This window comes from Nelumbo nucifera, chromosome 3, assembly GCF_055504915.1.
Source record: "Nelumbo nucifera cultivar China Antique chromosome 3, China Antique-T2T, whole genome shotgun sequence".
NCBI lineage: Eukaryota > Viridiplantae > Streptophyta > Magnoliopsida > Proteales > Nelumbonaceae > Nelumbo > Nelumbo nucifera.
Window position 1 is genome coordinate 89,319,535 of NC_142651.1, and position 14,124 is coordinate 89,333,658.

Genomic DNA, 14,124 nt, shown 5'->3' on the forward strand with positions numbered 1-14,124 from the left:
TTTTATCAAATGCTCAGCCTGAGCCTGCACAAGCATCCCTAATTTTAGGCAAGGCTGCAGACCTAATGTGTAGTCCTCTAAAATAATTTGAGCTTACAAGAATTGAACTTGGGCCTCCTTGTGCATTCCATACACACAATAAATTGATATTGTTTTTTGGTATTCCTTAGAAAAGCCATTCCATGAAATCAAATTGCCCTAAGTTAAATAATAGCATCTAAATTAGTTGTAAATAATAATGTTGATGATTTTTTAGGACAGCACATAAGAATAATGGCAAACTATTTTGGTTCATTTAAGTTCTTCAGACCAAAAGTTCTTAACCAATTTTATTTCAAGATGACGCCTCATATGATAAAGAACACTTTGTGATACATTCAATAACGAACCGGGAAAAGGCTTAGAAAAATGAACCAGGAAAACAAAATAGCTTCTAATTTTTTTTCTAATAAATTATTGTGAGGCTTATCCAATATAAAGTTTCAGGTTATGTGAAAGATAGCTTGCATTTAGACAGGCTTCAGGATTTGTGTTTTTAAAGCCCTAATTTTAGGCTTTTTGTTTTTGGGCATAAAAGTGTGTTGACTTCAGAATGTTCAAAGAAACACTTACTAAACACTCACAACGCTTGGTCACATTTTTGTTTACCACAGACCAAAGCTTAAAAGCAGAAGCTTATACAATCATGGGCTTATTTATTGGCTTATATGATTCAAAAATAAATCTGCTTGATAATGCACACACTCTGCACAGAACTCTGAAGCAGGGATTTTGATCAAGCATGCAAGACTGTATATTGGCTTATTTCTATCAAACTATGCTTGTTATTAATAAAATTAATCGGATCACATTAGAAAGTGTAATAGGATACATTGCAAGATAGCCCATTGCAAGAGTTATAACCTATCTATTTATAAATTGCAGAGATTTTATCAATGACTCCCAAAGCCAACATTTTTAGTTATGTTGAACTGAGATCTTCCACAGAGGACTTCAATCCTAAAAATAAGTTAGGGGAGGGTGGATTTGGACCTGTTTACAAGGTAAGATTTAATTAGATTTACCATTTATATTGCACTAGCAAATGCACACGTGTTTTGCACATGACATTTTAAATGATGATGATGATGATAGTAATAATGTGTCCAAATTTTTATAATTCTATGTTTATAAAAACAATCATTATTTGTCACACTAATTTTTGTTTAATATGATAGAATATATAATATTAGAGTTGTGCCCAAATGTTTTCTACAAAATTCAGGTATTTTTCATAGTTCTTTTATGTTTTTAACTTTTTATTTTTACTATTTAACAATGAGATCAAGGGTTAAAACATTTGACCTGAAAGATTGAATAGTTGATCTGCCAGTAGATGGGAAAACAATTTTATTTTTGGGTCAATTTTAAATTTCATATATCACTCCCATCATCATTAAAACAATCCCTTTATATCACACTTATTTTTCTTTAATATGATTCATAGTTGTCAAGGCATCTAGGTGATTTTTGGTGACACCGGGGACCTAGTAACCTAGTTGCCTAGACAATAAGAACTTTATAAGGTAAAGAAGTAAATTTTGGTTAGCTCTCTAGTAAATCATCATATCTAAACTTGGAAAATCATCATATCTAAAAGATAAAATCTTGTAAATATATTAATTTCATTATTTTCAAAAATAATACTCAGTATCTAAAAGAGCAATTTCATATCTACTAACAACTAAAGAAGGTTATAACTTGTATGATAAAAATTCAAGATGGAAAGTAGAATAGAAAAAGAACAAGGATGATAGCATAGTAAAACATTAAAACATGGATGATAAAAATTCAAGATGTAAGAAAGAAAGAGAGAATAAAAACAAAAAAAAAAAGAAACCTCTTTATACTTCCATGCATTCTTTCTTTTTTCCCTTCTCAAACAGTCAAACTCTTTGATCTTTTAAATTTCAGTAGTAAAACATTAAAACAAAGAATAAATGATAGCATAGTATATAATAGAATGTATTAACAAAACATATTTCTCAAGGAACTGTTCAACCTAAAAGCTTAAGCTATTAGGTGAGGTCCCTGAATAGGTCATGCAAAAGCCCATCGGGCTTGATGCATGGACAAGCACAGGCCCACACTTACCTTGTGCTTAAAGTTAATTAATTGTAATGGGGGCAGCAAGGATCAAACACTGAATAGGTTTTTATTCTCTGATACCACTTGATCAAAAAGGCTCTGATACCATCTCAAGGAACTGTTCAACCTAAAAGCTTAAGCTATTAGGTGAAGTCCCTGAATAGGTTTTTATTCTCTAACAATGTTAATAAGATGTAATATAAATGATGTTATAATAAGGCATCCACTTTGTCATTTTTGTCACTTGGGTTGACACCTTATCGCCAAGGCTGGTGTCTTGTTTCTATAAGTCAGGCATTTAGGGAGGGTGCTCAGCCAAGGGCACCTAGTCACCTACGCAACACCTTGACAACTATGGTATGGTTAACATAAACTATAAGATATGTGCCCATTTTTTCTACAATTTTTTTTATTTTTTTGTAATGCTATACTTATTTATATTTAAAAACTTATTTAACTATGATATCATAGGTTAACCCATTTGACATGGATGGTTGAATTGCTTATCCACCACTTGTACAGAAGAATGGTTTTGCTTTTAGGTCAGTTTTAAAAGACATGGTTTTTATATTGTTAGAAAGTATTGAATATAAATTATCCAATTTGTAAAATTTATTGGTGAGAAAAATACCTTAAATATAAGATTTAATGAGAGAGTATGAGAATTAATACCTTAAATATTAGACTTGATAAGGGTGAATTAAATGAGGTGAAAATTTGTAATTTAAATTACATTTTCTGTCCTCACAATTAGAGAGAGACCAAATTCAAAAATAGGGGTATTTTAATCAAGCTCATTTGTACTTTTAATAGTAGTATAGATATAGATGTAGATATAGATACAGATTATGCGACAAGTTGAGGTCATAGTCAAAAGATAGAATTGGATTTTATTTGTTTGTACCAAGAGATTGTTAAACAAATTAACCTTAGATTCATACTAGTTGCCTAAGCCATAGGGTGTTATCATCATTGTTTATGCATACTTCATGAATAAGCATGTAACGACAACATGAGAACATTGAGTTGGCTGCACTATATAGGTGTTCCTGTGGATGCATTTATTCCAATTTATAAAAAGAAAAAATAACCTACTTGTAATCTAACCATCTTTTCAATGTAGATAAAGAACCGGGGTCCAACCATGATTGGGTTGGTAAGATCCCCTTTATTTATGAAATCATTTTAATATTTACATATATAGAATAGTAAATATCAATTAACAAGGTGAAAATAAAAGGATAAAAAACAGAAATTTATACGTTTAATGTGTAGAACATTTTTATCTCACTCACCTTATACCCAGGTTAAAAATACAGTGTGTTCTATTGACAATCAATGCCAACTTTTGGAAAAAAAAAAACTATCATGAACCCAGTTTAGTTCTATCATTGGTTCAACTGCTTTAAGGTTCACTGTTACGTTTTAATTAAAATCTTTTTTTTTTTTATAAAAGAGTGATTTTTGGAGAATCAAACCAATTTTGACTTTTATCTTTTCAGTCTGATTGAACCCAATCTGACCATAGGTCTGGTCTGTTTTTAGAAACACTCAATGTGTTCTGTGAATTTCTAGCCAGACTTTGATGCTCTACAGAGTATAGACATGATGGGGCCAATATCAACCATTGTCTTCTAGTTGTGTTCCCTTGGTTCCTGTCATGCCTGCAAGGCTCTGAACTCTGGAAAAGTTTTGCTTGCTAGCATTGATCAATTGGTATTAATTTAATCATATTGTTTTCCCTTTTGCATGCTTGATAAACATTGCAGATATTTAAAGCAAAAGAATATTGCAGATATTTTTCATAATAAGAGTAGATACATCCATAAATTTATACTGAAAATTTATGCAGGGAAAACATTCTGATGGGAGGGATGTGGCTGTGAAACAACTCTCAGTAGTATCCCCCCAGGGAAAGAGGCAATTTGTAGCAGAGATTTCTACAATATCTGCTGTTCAACATCGCAACCTTGTAAAGTTATATGGATGCTGTATCGAGGGAGATAAACGACTCCTCGTTTATGAGTATCTTGAAAACAAGAGCCTTGATCAGGCACTCTTTGGTATGAACTTATCTCAGCACTATGTTTTATGCTCTGAACAGGATGCATAAAGATAAATCTGTATAAAATTGGAGCAAATTTGCAGGAAATACTCATCTATATCTTGATTGGACGACACGCTATGCAATTTGCTTGGGGGCAGCAAGAGGCCTAGCTTATCTCCATGAAGAATCCAGTCCAAGGATTGTACACAGAGATGTGAAAGCTAGTAACATTCTGCTTGATGCCGATTTGAACCCCAAAATTTCAGATTTTGGTTTGGCCAAGTTATATGATGAAAAGAAGACGCATATCAGCACCCGAGTTGCAGGAACAATGTGATCTCCCATAACTGCATATTACTTGTATTAAATCATAACAAGTTGCATATTACTAATCTTTTCCAATTTAAATTAACGATTCCACTTCTTGGTTTTGCCTTTGTAGTGGATATCTCGCACCAGAGTATGCTATGCGTGGGCATCTAACAGAAAAGGCTGATGTCTTTGGATTTGGAGTTGTTGCTCTTGAGGTTCTTAGTGGAAGGCCAAATACTGACTACTCAAATTTGGTTTCAGAGAAAATATATCTTCTTGAATGGGTATTAAAAGAAACAACTTACCGAATTTATCTACTGTATAGTGGTACCACTTATAGCATTCCTTCTTAACACCATCATTTCTTAAATTCTTTAGGCATGGAATCTACGTGAAAATCACCGTGAACTGGAATTGGTGGATCGAAAACTGAAAGAGTTCAATGAAAGTGAAGCTCACCGACTCATAGGAGTAGCTCTCTTGTGTACTCAAGCATCACCAACACTACGACCATCCATGTCACGTGTTGTGGCCATGCTAGCTGGAGACATTGAAGTGGGTGAAGTCACATACAAGCCTGGCTATTTAACGGATTGGCAATTCAACGATATTATCAGCACTCAAGCTAGCAGCAGTACTTCAACGTTTGTTCCAAACTCAGGCATGAAAGCTGATTCCAGTCCTCCCATAGATGTTACTCAACCAGTCCTCAATGACAGTATTGTTCAAGCGAGGTGAAAGTATGTTGTTTTGACATAAAGAAAGATAGAATCCATATTACTCAAACCCAGTAGCTCTGTTTAGTCGACTAATATAATTTTCTTGTCACAAAGGCTTTGTTTGCAGTGCGAATTTCATTTGCACTGGTGTAAATTCATGGGATTGCAAATAGGTTTGTGAATTCTGGTTTAATTTTGCTTCGGTTTTGGCTGTCTTATTTGTTTGTGAGAAGCAAAATAGGAAGTAAAATAGTGTAGTTCTCACCTTATACGAAAGATAATGGGGGTAGGAGTGTTATTTGTTTGTGAGCAAGGTAGGAAACATGATGATATGATCCTCACTTTATACAAAAGAAATTGAAGTAGGGGGAAAGGGGTGCAAATTTTGTATCATTTTCTGGGATGCAAAATTTACATTTATAGTGGCTAGTGAGTGCAAATAAAACAAAAAGTGCAAGTTTTGTGTCAATTCGGATTGTAACTCGTTAATAAACAAACGAAAGCAAAACTAAACCGAGTGCAAAATTTGTTTACAGTTCAAATTTTCACTGCAAACAGAGCCGAAAATAAAACCTAGAGCTTCGAAGTGATAAAGCACCGTTCTTGAGATGGTCAAAATTTGTGGTACAGAGCTTCCCATTGTATGACTTGAGAAAAAACGCAAGACTTCCAAATGGCCATTTTTTATGACGTCGATAAATGCTACCGTACAGGTTAATCAAATCCTTATTTTATATTCGACACTGGATATATGCCCCATACAATGCACCAGTTAGATTATTAGCAACACCTTTGCTTCATTTTGTCATTGTCAATTAACCTCATGCAATGTTGTAGTTAAGTAGGCTCAGGTTGAAAAGAGTATAAATACAAATATGTACATTGCAAATATATTTGTATTTGTACTCCTTCCAAACTGAGTAAAGATCTTTTATTGACTATTTCCCAACCTATTTTCTAGCTTTGTATTCTAGAGTAGGGTTCCAGGCATCATGAATAGAATTGAAAATTTGCTGGAAATATCGACTTACAGGGTGTCACCTCACCTTGATACCTTGGTTGTTGTAGAGCACCTGCAATTTGAATAGGACATTAGAGATCTCGGTTGATATTTCTGGGGTATGAACTTCAATGGTCAAGTCAACAATGTCAAAAGTAAAGAAGAGCTGAAAATCTCGGTGAGACATGATAGGAGGAGAGGTAAGATGATGTGCTAAGGTGTTTGTTGTGTGTCTTGTGTGTAGTATCCAATGTACTGTAATAAACGAGGAACTCACCTATTTATAGGAGAGGAGCTTCCCTCAATAATGGGCACATCACTTACACAAGGCGAAAACTCGATTGGCTTGTTACATCTTGGGTTGACACGTAATGTGCACGTGGTAAGCAATAAACCTGCTTTGAATGAAATGGAATTGATGCTCTGATGTGTTGCTTCCTTGATTAACCAGATGTACATGTCATGAGATGGCATTAGGTCTATTTCATCAAATCAAGTGAACTCAGCTAGGTCAACTAGGCTTAGGTGAGCTTGGCTGGGTCAAGATGGGCTTAGGTGAGCTTGATCAGGTCAGTTGGGCTTAAGGGAGCTTGGTCAAGTCAGCTCGGCCTTCTAAGGTAATGTGAGGTCAATTGACCATGTTGACCCTAGCCTGTTGCCATGTGGTGTGCCTTTTGACTGGTGATCAGTTTTGGCCATATCATATGCCCCCACTTCCAAGATGAGGTAGCATCTAGATTGACTCACTTGAAGTGTCAAATTAGTTACTTGTCTCTAAGGTGATGGGTTAGCTCTATCTTGTGTTCAGCTAAGTTAGTATAAGTTAGCCACCATCCCAAGTCATTTTCATAGCATTGATACTTTATTTTGGAAGGGGAGGTTGCTAGTTGAGCCTTTTAATGAGGTGGTTGTTAGGTCAATTTGGTCAAAAGCAAGGTTCAAAGTATCAACATGTATTGGTTCGGCCGATACATATTGTTTCGGGAGCTCCCCGATACGTCCCTATAGAGGGTGTATCAAGGTTCTAACCGGTACAGGGGATGGAAGAACCTTAAATTGGCCCCCCTGAACCGGTTTTAAAAAAAAATAAAAAAGTAAAAAATACTATTGATATCACTGGATACGCCCCTACCTGCATATTGGTATTTAGAACCTTGGCTAAAAGATATGATATTGGGTCAGCTACTCCAAGTCGCCTTGGATGATAGGTAGATTCAAGTTGACAGCCCTAGACAATAGGTCAATACAAGTCGGTCATTCCAGGTCAACCATTAATAGGTTGGCCATTTGGAGGTTAAGTCATTAGGTTGGCTACTTCTTGGGTGAAATGGACGTTTTGTTCAATTTCCACAGACATTGCCATTTGTTACTACCAAAATTTGTAACAATGATAGAATTGAAAATTTGCAATTGTGAAGCACCTATGACCAAAAGAAAACATCAAAGACCTTGGGGTGATATCACTAGGCATGAACTTCAATGGTCAAATCAATAACACCAAAAGTAGAAAAGATGAGTTGAAAAAGCTTTTTTATCAATAACAATCAGCTTTATTAAAATAGAAGGGAGCAATTACAAAATATAGGGGAGGTAAAAGGACTTAACTCCCTCATCAACAAATTACACAGAGATAAATTAGAAATTAGCCAAAAACAAAGACACCCTATTCACCCCTTACTTAGATAAACTATCAACAAAAAAGTTGGCATTTCTTTTCACTTACTTGTACTTCACCTCAATGTCCCTAGAAAACCATTTGAACTTTTTCCTTTCATTACTGTAGCTCCACATGTTATTGTTGTCTTCCTTTAGCCATCTAACCACCACCTTCGGATCACCTTCAGTGACCAATCTTCTTAAGTTCAATTGTCTTGCTCTTTGTATTCCTTCCAAAGCCGCAAAGATCTCGGCCTTGAAAGAGTCATCTTCTCCAATTAGGCCTAAATACAAGGCCATAATAAACCCTTCCTCATTCTTGAAGACACTCCCAATCCTAAATGACCATGGATTTCCAAAACTACTCCCATCAAAGTTTATTAGTTTTATGAATCCAAAGGGTGGGGAAGTCCAAATGGGGCTAGAAATTCTCTTAACTGGAGCAGAGTTTGCTATCTCTTTTTGATTTCTCAACAAATCAATCATGGAAAAGTTTGTAAAAAGGACCAATGATTTCAGCCAGTGAACCACCCTTAGGTGTATCGGATCTGTTTAAGCTCTTAGTTGTTCTTTCCTTGTCTGAAAATATACGAGAATTCCTTTCTTCCTATAAGGACCAACTAATTGCTGCCCAAATGCATATCCACATAATCCTCCCTCTTTTTTAGGCCAACTAAAAAAGGACGAAGAAAGGGGGAGTCCAATTACACCCAAAAATGGATAAAGCCCACTCCCAAATAGATTTAGAAAACAAGCAACCATAAGGTGGTATCCATTTTCCCCATCAACCTTGTAGAGAGAACATTGATTTGGGGATAAACAAGAATTAGGTCTCTTTCTTCGAAGTAGGTCACTTGTGTTGATTCTTTCTAAGAAGTTTCTTAGCAAAAACTACCAACCTGAGGAGGAATGGGATTACTCCAAACCACTTTAGAAGGGAAAGGAAAATCAAAAGTAGAGGGATGAGCTAATGTTTCAAAAAAAGAAGCACAGGAGAAGGCATCCGAGGAGGAAGGGGTCCAAATTCTGATATCTTAGTGGGGTCCAATAAAACATTATCAAGGATGTTTAACAATGCCAAAATGTAGTCCAAATCTGTATCCCTAATGGCCCTTCTCAGGCCTAGGTTCCACTCAAAGCCAAAAGTTGAATATGAAGGAACTAAAAAGGAAGAAATAGGTTTATTCTTTAGGTCTAATAAAACAAACAAAGAGGAGAACTGTTCCATCAAAGGGGAATCCCCAACCTAAGTTTGTTCCCAAAATTTTACTAGGTTACATGAGTTCAAGCCATACTTGATCCAAGGAGAGACTATTGGAAGTATATCATGGATGGCTTTCCACGAGGATGCAGTTATAGCTCTTGCCAAAATTCCAGGATCTCATCCATTGTCCTCTAGCCCAAGAATGCTAGTCACTATCTTCGTCCACAATGTTCCTTTTCAAAGGAAATCTCTACAACCACTTACCTAATAAGGTCATGTTTCTTTTCCTAATATTCCTTATTCCAAGACCTCTTAGGCTTTTTCTTCTAGTTACCACCTCCCAACTCACCCTATGATCCTTCTTCTCCACTCCTGGTTCCCACAAGAAGTCCCTCGTAAATTTTTCTAACATGTTTGAGACTTTGGTTGGAAGCTTAAACACTAACAAGAAGTAAACAGATAAATTAGCTAAGGTAGACCTAATCAAAGCGGTCCTCCCTCCCAAAGATAAATAATTCTTCCTCCAAGAAGCAAGTCTTCACTCAAATCTCCTAGGGGGAGGCTTAAGTAATTCAAAGGCCAACCCGAAATTGCACAACCTAACACACATGCATAAACTCTTATTTCTCTCTCCTCTATGTTTACTCCCGTTATACAACTCTTATCAAAGTTCACCTTGAGATTAAACATTTGCTCAAAGAGTTGTATTACCAATTTTAGGTTCATTATCCAATTTATGTCCCCACCTTCACAAAACATAATTGTATTATCTGCAAATTGCAAGTGTGTAAGTGGAACTTCCTGTTTTCCTACTCTCCATCCTCTTAGTAAATTCCTCAAATCAACTCTATGAATCAATCTCCCAAGAACATCTACAATCAAAGTGAACAAAAAAGGGGGAAAGTGGGTCACCTTGCCTTATTCCTCTCAAAGTAAGGAAGAAATCCACCAAGTTCCATTCACCAGAATGTAATAGTGGCAACTCCTAATACAACCCCAAATCCATTTGCACCATCTATCCTCAAACCTAAAGCAACTTAACACTTTCAACAAAAAGGACCAATCAACTAGGTCATAAGCCTTTTCTGGGTTTAGCTTGCGAACCACTCACTACTTTGATTTCCTAAAACTCTCGAAGCTCTCATTTGCAATCAAGATTTGATTGGTTACCTATCTTCCCTTCACAGGCACTCCTTGGTTGGGTGCAATAATAGTAAGGAGGACTTCTTTAATCTTAAGATAACACTTTTCCAATTATGTTGTACAGATTGTTCACCAAGCTTATTGGTCTAAAATCCATCGATTGTGATGCCTCTTTCTTCTTTGGGACTAGAGCAATAAATGTTGAGTTCAATCCTAGATTAATTACTCATCTTCTATAAAACTCATCAAAGGTTGACACTAAATCGTGCTCCAAAATTTTCCAACAATCCTAATATAAATCCATTATAAAACCATCCGTCCTGGAGTTTTTGTTTTGTCCATCGAAAATATGGCTTCCTTTATTTTCTCTAGCTCAAATTTTCTTTCTATCCACTTCTTGTTTTCTTCTCCTCAATTTGGCCACTCCAAACCTTTTAAACAATCCCTCTCATTTAAAGGTTTTCTAAAGATAGATTGGAAATGATTAACAAAGGCCTTTGCTATCTCTTCTAGATGGGATTTGACTACTCCATTAACTTCCAGTTTTGAGGTGAAATTTTCTCCTACCATTTGCCATAAAATGGAATAACCTATTATTTCTATCTCCCTCCTTTAACCATTTACACCTAGATTTCTGTCTCCAACTTATTTCCTTATTATGCAATAGATCCTTTAGTTGCTTCCTCAAATTTCATCTATTCTCATTGTTTGTCTCTCCAAAGGATCCCCTTTCTTCTTTCGAGTCCAAATCTTCAATTTGCTTCATCAAAATTTGTTTTATTTCCTCCAATCGTACAAAGTCCAAAAGGTTCCACTCTTTAATATGGGCTTTTAGGTATTGAATCTTCTTGTGAAATTCCATACCCTCCCAGTTAACTGAAGGACTAAATCACCCCATTGTTCCTTGATTTTCTCAATAAACCTTGGGTGGAGCAAGTACATATTCTCAAACCTGAACGGGTAGGACCATCACCTCTTACTTCTTTCTTACACAACACTATAGAAAAGCTTTGTAAGACATGGATATGAGGTGATGTGATACAAATAAAAAATTATTTTTTATTTGATATTTAAAAAATTAACAATTATAATAATTAGTTGCTATTATTATATATAAAAATAAAATATTATATATATAACATTTTTATTATATATATATATTATTTTCTATATATAATATTTTATATTTATTATTTTTTATATGTGTATTATATGTATGTATGTATGTATGTATGTATGTATGTAGAAGAACAATTAGGCTCATGAGCCTCATGAGCCAAGCTTTATTAGGCTCAAGCTCGGCTTGAAGCTCGGTTTAAACCGAGCCAAGCCAAGCTCGAATAGCTCGTGGCCACCCCTACTCAGACGTGGCCAGAGCTTAGTCCACTTCTCACACCCTAGGTTGACACATTATGTACACCTTATAGGCAATGGGCCTACTTTGAATGCAATGGCATTGATACTCCGATGGATGTCCGTGTTTTGCTTCCTTATCATCAAGTTTGTTTGCAGGTCAAGTGAGCTCAACTAGGTCAGCTCGATTAGGTTAGCTGGCTTAGGTCAGCTTGGCTAAGTTAGATGGTTTAGTTTAGGTGAGCTTGGTCAAGTTGGCTCAACCTTCTAAGGTGATTTAAGGTGAGCTTGGTTTTGGCCACACTTAAGAGATTTATATAAAAAAGAAGAGAGAGAGAGAGAGAGAGAGAGTACAAACACTAAGAGAAGAAGCAAATGATGCTAACAAGCATTAAAAACCTGAAGTAACCTAACACCTATCGATGGGAGGCATCTAATATGGCCTTAATTTATTAAGATTTGGTTTTCCAAATAAAACAATATTTATACCTATAGACGTGATCTCAAAAAAAAAAAAAAGGGAATAAGGGGAATTTGATGTTTCTTATATATTCATGACATCTTTTATTCGAAGATATTTTCTAAATCCTTCTTCATATTGAAGAATGCCTTCCCAGGACACTTTATGCCAAAGAAACTTGGGAGAGGTGGATAAAATTGGGGAATCATGGAAATATGAATAGGGAGGGATCACATTCCTTTATGTTCAAGTAATTATGATTATTATGTACACAATTATAGTTGGTACTGTAGTCATTTTGCCATGTCCGAGCACAATGGATAATTTGAATAGTGTTCAATACAAAACTGCTATTAAAACTATAAAAGGCAGATTGAATTACCAACTTTGTTTCAATTTTCCATTAGGTACACTTAGTTCCCTTCTGTCGTTGATTTTATTTTTGATTTGAAGCTTTTGTTCAAGTTCATCGTTGACTTAGGTACGATGTCCACCATAATCTCTAACTTTTTCTAGAAAATATTCTATCAAAAATTGTGAAATGATTATTTTAGAAATAATTTATTATTTAACGAATATTAAATAATTTAATAATCTACCAAAAATTAATAAACAATCTATTACTTAATAATTTTTGGTTAATTAATAAATGTTCAAAATTTCAACGTTTAGCATAATTTACATTAATCATTGTAATTTAATAAGTATTCATTAAATTTTTACAATATTATTTATTGATAAAATATATTACTAATTAGCGTAATTTACTAATTTGTATAAAATCAATAATTATAGTAATTATCAAATAATTTAGGGAAACTTTTTAACTAATAATCAATAATTATTTTTAAATATATAATTTAAAAAATTAAGAAATTAAACTATCAAAAAAATTCTCCATAACTATTTAAATAATAACCCACTATTATTATTCAATTAAATAATTATTAAAAACTCTTGGGAAAATTAAATTAGGAAATTAATCTATCAAAATTGTTTCTTAATTATTTAAGTAACAATCCATTATCATTATTTCAATAAATAATTATTAAATAATTTAGAGAAATTATTAAATCTATCCACATTGATCTAGACCACTTGATTGACTTCGACTATACCTGGTTTTACATTAATTAACAACAAATGATTTACTTTCAATTAAAATTAATGTAATTTACCATAGTTAAATTAATTTACTATAATTATATTTACTTTGATTAATAGTAAATAATTTAGGCTTAAAAAGTAAATAATTTGCATTAATTCACATTAGTTTATTGTTATTGTAAATAATTAGGCCCTGTTTGGTTCATAGGAATAGGGGTATGGAATTGGAATCGGAATGGGCTTATTCCAATTCTATCCATTTGGTTTGGCAGAACCAGAATCCCATTCCCATCCCTACTCGTATGGCATTCCCCCATTTGAGGGACTGGCCATTTCCTACCTCTCCCTTGGGAACCAAACAGACTATGGGAATAGAGCATTCTGATTCCAATTCAAACTATGAACCAAACAGACCCTTAATTTACTATGCATTATTGCTAATCAATAGCAATTCCAATAATTTCTTTTGGAAATTATCATAAAATATTGTAATTTATTATTATTTAATTTACTATTAGTCAAATAGTTATAGAAAATTATTAGAATTGTAGGGAAGGCAATTTTCCCTATAAAATTGGGGCCCTACCCCGCCTTGTCCTGAACGGGGTGAGTTTTCTCAAATCTTAAATGGGGATGGGGCAGAGGCAAGGTGGGGGTAAGGAAAATATTTTTGCCCCTAATTAGGGACAGAGGTTTGAATATAATTCTTTGGACTCGATGGTAAATTAGTAAAATATCTATAGATTTAATATTGATTTTTTAAAATATCTCTAAGCTTTCCTCATATTCTTATAATCCTATGATCCCATAATTCTATTTATAAAATACCTTTAAATTGTCATAATCCAATTCCTAAAATACCCCAAAATTCCCATAATCCAATTTGTAAAATATCCATAAATTAGATTTTTTTTAGGTGATTATCTTAGGGTGGGTAAAATTCGGGGATTCCCCATCCGCCGATAAGAATGGATGCCTCGCCCCGAACCCACCCCA

The 14,124-nt window shown here is 34.4% G+C and overlaps 1 protein-coding gene across 6 annotated transcripts in view; it reads left to right on the forward strand.

Annotated features, from left to right (window-relative positions):
* LOC104587677 (putative LRR receptor-like serine/threonine-protein kinase At1g56140) overlaps positions 1 to 5,398 on the forward strand; it is a 68,867-nt gene extending 63,469 nt beyond the window's left edge. For all 6 annotated transcript variants that reach the window (XM_010245371.2, XM_088901964.1, XM_088901965.1 and 3 more), the window contains 5 exons: positions 925 to 1,043; positions 3,980 to 4,190; positions 4,276 to 4,507; positions 4,617 to 4,770; positions 4,865 to 5,398. In XM_010245371.2, the coding sequence (XP_010243673.1) occupies positions 925 to 1,043; positions 3,980 to 4,190; positions 4,276 to 4,507; positions 4,617 to 4,770; positions 4,865 to 5,224 (1,076 nt within the window). In that variant the 3' untranslated portion in view covers positions 5,225 to 5,398. The remainder of the gene's footprint in view (positions 1 to 924; positions 1,044 to 3,979; positions 4,191 to 4,275; positions 4,508 to 4,616; positions 4,771 to 4,864) is intronic.
* Positions 5,399 to 14,124: the final 8,726 nt, after the last annotated feature.